The 10695-nt window shown below is 54.0% G+C and overlaps 1 protein-coding gene and 2 long non-coding RNA genes across 3 annotated transcripts; 2 read left to right on the top strand and 1 right to left on the bottom strand.

The window, feature by feature from the left end:
* Positions 1–1440: 1440 nt before the first annotated feature.
* Positions 1441–2917, top strand: Gm40588. Its single transcript, XR_873067.1, has 2 exons — positions 1441–1479; positions 2285–2917. It is a non-coding gene; the product is annotated as a predicted gene, 40588 (long non-coding RNA).
* Clba1 (clathrin binding box of aftiphilin containing 1) lies at positions 2883–10153 on the bottom strand. The gene is made up of 5 exons (NM_145450.3): positions 9320–10153; positions 8118–8254; positions 6816–6945; positions 4549–4665; positions 2883–3579 (listed from the first exon to the last, which is right to left on the bottom strand). The coding sequence occupies exons 1-5, from the start codon at positions 9737–9739 to the stop codon at positions 3418–3420; spliced, it is 966 nt and encodes a 321-aa protein (NP_663425.2). The 5' UTR covers positions 9740–10153; the 3' UTR covers positions 2883–3417.
* On the top strand, positions 3577–8137 carry Gm52004. Its single transcript, XR_003950270.1, has 3 exons — positions 3577–4292; positions 5180–7226; positions 7730–8137. It is a non-coding gene; the product is annotated as a predicted gene, 52004 (long non-coding RNA).
* Positions 10154–10695: the final 542 nt, after the last annotated feature.

Genomic DNA, 10695 nt, shown 5'->3' with positions numbered 1-10695 from the left:
ATGTGTTCAAGATTGGACCCCACAACATTTTTCATCAGAGATAGGGTAGTATCCTACCCCTCTGAAGATCTAATCAAAGTTAGGTTGTTGAGTGGTGTTACCACTGATACGGTGGTCCCCATTCTCCAATAACATTTCTGCCCACACATTTGCATACAACCTAATTAGACTAGGTCACTTTTTTTTTTTAAAGGACATGTAACTAGGAAGAAGACTGGGAAGGAAGGGTTCAGAGGGAGAAGGGATGTGTCAAGTATATGAACTGCATCTGCCACCTCTCCTTGGGTTCCTGCCCACCTCCCTCTACACAGTTGACTTTGATGTATGGTCTTAGAGGTAGGACGTTTCTGAAGAGGGGTCCCGTGTTAACTCCTGGATATCTTCGTTGAGGTGAGCAGAACACTGCTAGAATAAGAACACTTGACTCCCTGGTCTACAGAGTGAGTGCCAGGACAGCCAGGGCTACAGAGACCCTGTCTGGAAAGAACACTTGACTGTGAGGCACACCACTATTGAGCTGACTCCTACCTTCCAACATGCTCCCATTCTAGGGCTCCATGTATGTTGCCTTACTGCTGACCCTGTCGGTTGGGACAAATCAAAGTGCAGGACACAAACCAAGATGAGGTCCCTGCTGCCCCTGAGCTGAAGCAAGCTAGCCTAGAAGATGGCCCTCAGTAGGCTCAGACTCAGGTTCTTCCAAAGTTCCACCCTGCCCTTTCAGCTTGCCATGAAACAGGACAAGTCACCATGCTGAAGAGGGCAGAAGGTAGGAACAGGAATCAGGGTGTGCAATACCCAAAGCAAAGCCAACAGTCGAGTAAGCCTCGAATCTAGGCCTCTTTCCTCCTGTTTGCCCAGAGCCTGGGTGAGGCTGGGGTCCTGGTTCCTCCAGTGCATCAAATCCCAGTTCTTGGTGAGGAAGGACAAGGGCACTGAGGACTTGTTGCTTTCCAGTGTTGGCAGGGGCACCCTGTCTCTCAGTCATGTTTCTCTAGGATGCTCTGGGCAGCTTCACCTCTCGAGAGCAGGGAGCATTTCAGAGCACTTGCAGGGTGCTCTGGCTTAACTTGTTCATTCCTGCTTTAGTAGACAGAAATTGCATACACTTATGGCATGTATGATGTTTTCAGATATCTGGGATAGCTATATGAAGCTGGTGGTGATCAAAGGCATTACCTCAGCGGTTATTACTTGAAAAATGAGAACACTTAAAATCTTTTCAGTCATTTCTGAGAATATATGTATATAATTTTCTAAAAGACAGTTGTGTTAGAGTTTTACTGCTGTGAACAGACACCATGACCAAGGCAACTCTTATAAGGACAACCTTTCATTGGTTCCAGGTTCAGAGGTTCAGTCCATTATCATCAAAGCAAGACCGTGGCAGTGTCCAGGCAGGCATGGTGCAGGAGGAGCTGAGAGTTCTACATCTTCATCTGAAGGCTGCTAGGAGAAGACCTCCTCTAGGCAGCTAGGGTGAGGGTCTTACAGCCCATGCCCACAGTGACACACCTACTCCAACAAGGCCACACCTCCTAATAGTGCCACTCCCTGGGCCAAGCATATACAAACCATCATAATAACAGTGTTTCTCTGCATAGCCCCAATTTTCCTGCAATTTGCTCTGTAGAGTTGGCTGTCCTCAGACCCACTTCCCCCTGCCTTCCAGTGCTGGGATTAAAGGCGAGTACCACCATGCCCAGCTTCCTAAGTCAGTGGGAAGCTGCTCTCAGTAGTCGCTGTAAGTGTCTTGCTGACTGTTGACCTGAGGCTGTACCTCGGCTGACACCCCCGTTTTCCACTAGGCCCTGCTGACTGCCAGCCTCTCAGCCTTAAGAATTTCACTTTTTTTTTCCGAGACAGGGTTTCTCTGTATAGCCCTGGCTGTCCTGGAACTCACATTGTAGACCAGGCTGGCCTCGAACTCAGAAATCCACCTGCCTCTGCTTCCTGAGTGCTGAGATTAAAGGCGTGCGCCACCACGCCCGGCAAGAATTTCACATTTTAAGAGTCCACTGAAGGAGTCATGTGCTTGTCTCTGCACCTGGCTTACTCTACTCCCCCATCACAGGACACCCAGATGACATCGTCTTGGACACTGTAAGCCAGGCTGCAGTAAACTTGGTACTAGTTCTTCCACGGAGAGATCCCATCTCCTTTATATAGATCCCTAGCAGCAGGAATTCTGGGTCACATGGTAGTTGTTTATAATTTTGGGAGAGAATCTATACTGTTTCCCACAATAGTTGTTCTAATTTGCATCTCTTGGTGGTCTTGCCAGCTCATCTTTATCCCAACGGGAGTCTGGATGCTTGACTGCCTGACTGCATTTCTCTACGGTGACTGACGGCAAGCACGGACTTCGTGTGCCCAATGGCCGGCCACTTGCATGCTTTGTGAGAAGCCTTTTTTCTTGTTTTCTTCCTTCTTCTGGATAGCCTAACTTGCTCGCTGTTTCCTTCGCAGACAGCAGTACCTCTGGGGAAGCTGCAGCTGCTGCTTGCCCTGCCTGGTCAGTGCTGCTTTCTGAAAACGGAGTTAAAGCAGCTTTCTCTCCTAAACACCTGGCACCCCCAAACCCAAACCCAATCAAACACCTGCTTCCCCAAAATAAACAACAGGTTATCCTTTTGGTATAAGCCTCAAACTAGATGCCACCTAGTGGTGGCTGCCTGCAAGGGCAGAAGCACCAGTGGCATTTCATTTTCCCCTCCTGACAGCAGCAGTTCCAACACTCCGTGTGCCCTCCTGTCTGGGCTGTTCTCTAGTTCTGGACAACTGGGTCAGTTCAGTCAATAGTGAAGCTGGTATCTTCTGAGCAAGTCAGTCCCACCATAGCCTCTCCAAGAGCTAATGAGTCAACAAAAACACACAGGCTTACACAGTTCTTTTTAATAAAAGTTTACAAAATGCAGCACTGCCTGCTTGTGTATGCCTCTGGAGTAAAACCCTTGTCTCAGCAGATGACCAAGGGACACCCAGTGTGTCCTCCCACCCTCCCACTCAGAGGGAAGCTTGTCCCCGAGGCTGCTGGGTGAGGATCCAACACAGAGAAAGATAGGTATAACACCCCAGGAAACAGCACGGGGGAGGGCCAGGTCATGTTCCTGCAAGTGATCAGCAGCTATCTTCTGACTTCTGAACTCATGGATCCAACTGTGAGCCACGCAGGGGTCAACAGGTACCTGGTACCAGCCTACAGTGTCCCCAGAAACTCCATGGAGACTGGCTCTGCCCCTTATCATCGGTGCTCCCTATCAGACCTGAGCACGTGTTATACGGTAGTTTGACAGAGGTCCTAGGAAACTAACATGGAACTGGGAAACAGTGCCACAGAATTCTCAAGTTCTAGTACCAAAGCAAGCCAGTAAGAAAATGTAAAACATCTCATAAAGGTACAAAGTACTCCTGTTTTTAGCAGACATCATTATTAAAGAATGCCATTTTCAGGTTGCGTGGAGTAAAGATCTTTTTTTGTGGAATGGTGATGTAGCGCCCGTTCCCTTGGAGCGGTGTCTTCAGAAACAGGCTGTAGGTAATCAGGCTGCCCTGTCTGCTACTGGACGTCCCTGAGAGCTGAGAGGAAAGTGGTCATCAGGTACAAGTGTGTGACACCAGAGAGACCTGGAGAGGTGTACCGTACACCCCGGAGCCCCCCAGCATGCTCCTCCTGAGGTGCACCGCACACCCTGGAGCCCCTCAGCTCTTCCTGGGTTTCTGTGTTCAGTTCAACCAGAGACTCATCCAGGCGGAGAGGGCTGAGGTCAGAGCCACAAGAGTCCTCCAGCTGCCCCTGGTGGATCCCTCAGAGCTGCTGCTAGGCACTGCCCCAGGTACTATGGTGAAGGTTAAACATTCTAAATGTCCTGCTGCCCAAAGGTTGCTGCAACCTTCCTTCAGAGATTCGTCCTTCTACAAAGCTGACAGACAGGCTTCTGGCGCCTCTGGCATCGTGCCGTTAGTTCATAACAGTGCCTTTTCTTGAGTGCCACAGAACCCATAATCTGGCCCCATAATATCAACCAAGGCTGCAGCCCGCCTCAGTGAGGGGTGGGGGGAGGGGGGTACCACACTAACTTGACGTGGCTTTCCACAAGACTCTCAGGACTGTACCCTCCTCCATCCCCCCTTCCTTCCCTCCCCTCCCTGCAGCACTCCAAAGCAGATCCTGTGCACAGCCTCCGGCCACTGCCTCCGCAGTTTCTCCTGGGCGCACACAGAGCCCTTCCTGAAATGCCTGGTTCACGAGCAGAAGATTCAGGTCCAGACAGGCCTGCTCTCCCTCCCTGGTAAGAGAGGGGCAGGAACGAGGCCCCACTCCTATTCACAGCTCTATCCCTGCTGGGCCCTGCTGGGATCATTTCATGGGCTGGCTGTAGAAGGACTCTCAGCCTGAGAGAAGAGCCGCTCCTCAGATCCTGTAGGTGCCCTGCCAGCCTCTACCCGAGTCAGTGACAGGCATGCTGGCCTCTCGACCCCCATCCCTCTGTCCTCGGGTGCTCTCGGTCCCTAACACACTGGCGAACGGGGTCTGACCACGCTCACCTTGGTCTGAATCAGGGCTTTGCAGTGGTGCAGGTGGAAACCGCTGACAGCCAGCAGCTCTTCAGGTTTTCTCAAGTCAGAACCTTCCAGGACATGACCCTGGCCTCCAGGGGGGCTCTAAGGAGAGAGACCTCTGTTACAGCACCACCACTTTCCTTTCAAAAGAGCAGTAGCCTTGATTCTGGGCGCCTTGGGTTCCTCGGGGGCCAGGCCCATTGCCTCCCTCCCAGCCTTGCCTGCTGCCTGCTGAACACCCCCTGGCTCATGGGCCCCCCAGAACTGGGGTGCTCCTCAGCCTTCCAGCTGTGGCTTGAAGGCGCCTCTAAAAACTGAGGTGTTGTCAACTGAGTTCCTAAGTCAACTGCATTTAGAGGGAGCTTTGGGAAGTAATTAGGCTTAGTGAGGTCATCAGAACGCTGCCTCCGTGGTGGCATTAATGCCTTTCTGAGCACAGTGACAAGGGCTGGCATGCCTGCTGGGTCTCACCTCATGCTGCTGAGCCCTGTTATAGGGGAGCAAGTAGCTGCAGCAGGTGCTAGCACCATGTTTAAGGACTTCCAGCCTCCAGAGCTATGAGCCACACAAACGTGGGAATGTTATAAACGGTCTGGTCTCAGGTATTTTGTTACAGCAGCAGGGAAAGGACTAAGACGCCGCTCAACAGAATGTCCCCACAGCCGCCTCATCTACAGGAAGACCAATTGCCTGCAGCTGTCCTCTGGAGCCTGCTACTCAGCAACCCTGCTTCCCAGCCTGCAGGTTCAATTTTTTCCTGCATCACAAGGCCAGGCTGACCTCCTAGGTGGGGTGTGGGTGGCAGGGGCTTGGGGAGCGTTCTTCTCTCCTCCCAGCTCCTCACTAGCCTGGTGGCCTGGGCTGACAAGGTAACCAGTCCTCATTGTTGCCCTCGAGCTGCCTCCCTTCTCAGTCTCAAGTTTCCCTATTTAAAGCTTCGCATAATTTTTAAGAACGAAAAGACTTTTGCCCCCTGACTTCTGGCAGACAGCCTTGCTCTGAGGTGGAACAGCTCTGGAAACTCAGGAGCATGGCCTGTGGACGCTCACGCTTCACTGACCATTGTCTACCGCTGTCCTCTGGCCACTTCTTAAGCCTTTCTCTCCTGCTGCTCTGCCCTGATCTTGGCTGGCTCCTACCTCAGGCATCAGGGTTTCTTCTTGGGACCACTGTATGTCTAGGGGGGGTCACCTGGTGGCTTCGAACCCCACCTAAGGGACCTCTCAGGTAAACACCAAGTCAACCCATCACGTTGCTTTGGGTGTCTCAAACGTGCCCAATCCCACATATGCCACATATTCATATAGAACTTGCCCTCACCCCCCCCCCACCCTGGCCCTACATACACTACCTGTGAGCAGGCACCCGGGCTCCTGCCTATCCTCCTCCACCCACACGGTAGCACTTCCTGGCATTCTGTGACCCAGCCATCCCTTCTTTCCACTTTCGCTGGCCCACATGCACCCTCTCTCCTCCCACATGCACCCTGTCTCCTCCCTCATGCCTGTTGGTGTAGACTCCTGTGGGGTCCTGCACACATCTAAGGATAGCATGCTACTCAAGAGAGGCAGGACACCCCACCGCCGTCTCACCGTGTTCCAGTCTCATTCTGAGAAGTGAGTGATACCGAGAGCTTGTGTAAGATGGTCTTCCCAGTGCTGAGAGCAGGCAGGTATCCCCACTACAGAGACTCTCTGTCCGACATCACCCTGCCCTGTCACAAGTGTGTCATGCTAGTGTGGCTGGCACAGGGCAGTCTCTACCTCTCTGTGGCCATTTCTTAAATAGGAAGAGATTCCCACAGGCTTCCATGGTGGGGGCTAGTGGTCAGCTGATGGCTTTTCAGAAGTGATCGGATCCTGAGGGCTCCTTCCTCGTGCATGGTATTCGCTGCATTAATCCACCAGTGGGCTCATGATCCACCAGCATTACTAACAAGGGAAGGGAGTTTTAGGCCTAATTCTGGCTGAAGGACGTGCAGCATGGGTGGTGTGTCCTTGAGGGCTACAGCTTGCCTCTGATTGCTATTGTCACAGCAACCCGTTACTGTTCCTCTGCTTTCTGTCCACTCTGACACTTCCTTTCTATGACACCTTTCATCTCAGCACAGGCCCAGAAACATGGAACCCCACCACAGGCTGAAGTTGCTAAAAAGTGAGCCAACATAAATCGTTTCTCGCCTCCAGTTACTTTGCCTGGTGCGTCTCTGCAGCAAGCAGAGCCTGGCTGCCACCCGACCCAGGCCTCCTTACCTTCTGAGCAGCGTCTACACCAAGCACAGGAAGGAGGTTTTCCCGACAGTGAGATTCGCCCCAGAGACACCTCGAAGCAGACGCAGTGTCGGTGTTCTGCAGGGCTCTCCAGAGCTTCCTAGATTCAGAACTGGGAGAAAGATACAGTCACGACAGGGTGCCTCAAAGTCTTCCAAAACAATCCCTCCAGCCCAGCCCTGGCTCTCGTTAACCCAACGTTCACTATCAACCTGTCTTTCCTCTTATCTCTCACATGTGCCCTGCCTATGTATCTTCTCGGAGAAGGCCGGAGGCCAGATCCACTGGTGTGGTTCAAGCAAGTGCCTACCGCCGTGCCGGTCCCACATTAGATGCTCACGAGCTAGGATGACTCAATGAGGAAACACACAGAGGAGCCTGAATCGTGGCCCTGTGAGTACTGTGGGCCGCAGGGTGCCAAATGCTGGGTTCCCTCCTTTTTCCAAACACTCAAGTGTTTCTGAACATACAAGAGTGTTCCACCCTAAAGCAATACCCATCCTCCTGTCCCAGTGCCTAGCCTTGCCAAGCCTGACACCTGGGCCACCTTGGGCCTCTGAAGAACTTGTCCACGGCACAGCCACGACTAGCCTGCTGGGGCTCTCCCCATAGGCTATGCTTTATGGGAGCACCAGACAGCCAGGCACTGTTGGTCAAGGCCTTTGGGCCCCTGTGGAGAGTCTCCTGGGCAGGTTCTGGGTTGGCCCTGCATGGTGGTCAAAATAGATATGACAAGAGCCCAGAGTGTGACAAGGTTCTAAAAATGCCCGGGCCTGCTCGGAGTGTGCAGAGACCCTGAAGCATACCAGCCAGTTTTCCCTGGGCCCTGGGTGACAGAAAGCCTTCTCACCCTACCTTCTGCTCACTCAGTGCCTCAAGACAATCTCTTTTGTCAGGCCCTTAACATTGCTACTGTCAGCTGAGAGCATGTCCCTACCATGGCCAGTCAAACACGACGACGTGTGACTTTCTCCCGAGGCACACACAAGATAACCCTGAAGGTCAGTGGCTGTCCTGAGCTGTTTCCTATGACTGTGGCTGAGGGCCATTAGGGTGTCAGGGACCACTGAGCCAAGTCGCTAACAGCAGCCCTGAGAGGCCACACCAGGGGCACGACTGCAGTATTCATCTCTGCTGCCAGTCCCTCTGGAATGCTGTGGCCCACAGGTGGCCACGGGGACACTGCACCCTCTAGGAACAACCAAAAAAGCTTTGTGAAACCACATTAGCACACAAGAAACGCAGCCACAGCGCCACGGCGCAGTTCCGAGCTAAGTTCATTACCAGAGTCTCGGCACAGATGCAGCCCCTTCATTGCTTCTTTCCAAGAAATGGTCCAGGGAGCAAACGTCTTCAGGAGCCTGTTCCACGGCGACTTCTTGAAACGCAAGCCTAAAAACCTTCTCATAGCTGGGAATGGACTGGAAAGGAGGAACGTCCCAAGGTTAGGAGCAACGTACATACATTAGGTCACCTTGTCCCAAATACTCCACTCTAACATAAGTGTATTTAGTCCCTGGCTGCGTGCTCGGTTGGTGTTGCCGTCACTGACGACCGACGACACCACTACTCAGAATCTCCAGGCTATGTAAAACACAGTGAAAAACCACAGGCTCGCACATCTAAAACCCTGTCGGGGACACGTGGGGAACACTGTCCCTGTTTCCGTGTTGAGGTGCTGAGAAGTCTGTGTGAACGCCAGTGGGAAACAGGACTTCACTGTGGAAGGCTGTGAGTCAGGTGGGGTGGGGTGGACAGTCTGACAGTCTGAATCAGGTGGTGGCAGAGGCGGGGGGGGGGCTGGCAGGCGTTTGGGTTTTGTGTGAGTGTCCCCTGTGCCTGTGGTCTGCAGCTCAGCTGGGTACGCTTTCCTACACTCATCCAGTGTTTTCTGTAAACTTCCCACCATGCACAGATATTTTCTAACACTTCAACCAAGGTGGAGAAAGTGCTCGCTTTAGAAAGAATGTTAAAGCGCTGACTGCAGGAGGAGTGGCCCTCACAGCAGGCTACCCTGCCCCCACCTCTTTCTATTTATCCTCATCTGTGTTTGGGGTGAGCCACTGAGGGGAATGGCTCCGAGGCAGTGGAGGAGGCAAAGGTGTGGTCAGCTCTCAGGGCTGTGTGGGACCCTATGTCAGTCCCCTGACCAAGCCCTCTGTTCCTTGTCCTCCCCCCCCCCCCCTTTTTAGTTTGTTTTTCAAGATTAGGTTCCTCTGTGTAGCCCTGGCTGTCCTGGAACTCACTCTGTAGACCAGGCTGGCCTCGAACTTGGAGATTCGCCTGCCTCTGCCTCTTGAGTGCTGGGATTAAAGGCGGGTGGTGCCCAGCTTCCTTGTCCTCCTTTTAAGCAGAGGACAGCCAACCACACAGCAAAAGACAAACTAGGTGAGAAGAGAAGGCTAGCCAAACCCCCACATTCCCAGGGCACAGAGACTTGGGCAAAGTCTAATGACAAAATACTTCCCACTCAACCACGGAAATACCTCTGAAGATGGGCCAGCAGCAGTTCCTGTCACCCAGGGTCCACCCTGCTGCACCTGGCAAGAACTGCCCTCTTCGGGGACTGAAGGGGTTCTCAGCGGCTGACATTCCGTGGCTCTCCCCAGGAGTTCAAAAGACTGAGAAAACTGCTCCGACTTAGCTGAAGACTCCCGGAAGCCTTCGAACTCTCCCCACCCGCCGCTGAGCTCCCCCGGGTGTGGACAGCTGGTGGGAAGACCCTCATCCAGCCTGGAGCTGTTAGCGTTCGTGTCCGGCAGAACCACGGGACCGTCGCAGCAGATCCGCCTCCGTTCCAAACCATCACCACTCTGTCCTCTAGCTGTCTGGTGGGGGGACCCCTCTCCAGGCTCCTCTGCGAGGTCACTCACTGACTCTCTCCCCACCTCCTGCCCGCCTTGCATCTTGGTGTAGCCAGGCCAGCCGACCCGAAGGAAAGCTGCTCAAAAAACATGCAGCGGCTGAGCTGGAGTTGCCCAGGGCTTCCTGGGAGTGTTCACGTGCCTCCGTGGAGTCGACCCCTCCTGGCACTCGCGGATGACTAGTCCGGCACGGGGGCGTATCCTAGGGCCAAACAAGTGAGGCGAAGGAGGGCCTGTGGGCAGACGCAAGTCCTGGTGGATGAGCTGCAGAACCCGGTCTGCGAGGCCGGAGGCTGAGGGCAGGGAGCTCGGGGATCGCGTCCCAGACGGGAGTCTCGCGGGCTCCGGGACCAGGTCCCAGGCGCAGACGGAGGGGGTCCCGAGCTCCCAGAGGCCCGCAAGGCGCGCACCCACCTTCGCCGCCGCGACGCGCCTCCCGGCGCCCGGCGGGGAGATACTACAGCCAGCTTAGCCGGCAACCAGCGCCGCGCGTTGCCCGGCAACGATGCGTGCCAGCAGGCTTCCGGCGTGCTTTAAGTGTCGTCAGCACGCCACCGTGTGGCGTGGCCAACAGCGCCCCGCCCATGCCCATCCTCTCCCGACTACCACTTATGTTGCTGCGGACTGGAGGATGCTGGCAGCTCTGCAGTGGGTCCCAGCCTGCTATCGTGACTGGTCTTTCTGCCTCCCCCGCCCTACAAATATCGGTGGGAGCAGTTCTCTTTTTATTATGGCGCCCAGTGCCTCTGTGTCCGATATGTCCCTTGCAGTCGCATACCTGGCCCTGGAGTAAGGCCACTGCCACGGTACTGGCCCCTCATCCCACACCCTCCGGCCCTGGTTCCTTGCTCTCCTATTGGATGCTTTCTCAAGTCTGGAAGCTATGGGGAAAACTCTGTCTACCTGATTTAGTTCAGTTCCAGATCACATTCCCTTCTGCAAGAATGAGCGTCTACTGCCTGCAGAGTAGGAGAGCCACTGCCCTGCCTCGTGTGCTC

The sequence above is a fragment of the Mus musculus genome, chromosome 12 (genome assembly GCF_000001635.26).
Source record: "Mus musculus strain C57BL/6J chromosome 12, GRCm38.p6 C57BL/6J".
NCBI classification, from domain to species: domain Eukaryota; kingdom Metazoa; phylum Chordata; class Mammalia; order Rodentia; family Muridae; genus Mus; species Mus musculus.
The sequence above is the reverse complement of the archived record's forward strand: the minus strand, read 5'-3'. Positions and strand labels throughout refer to the sequence as shown.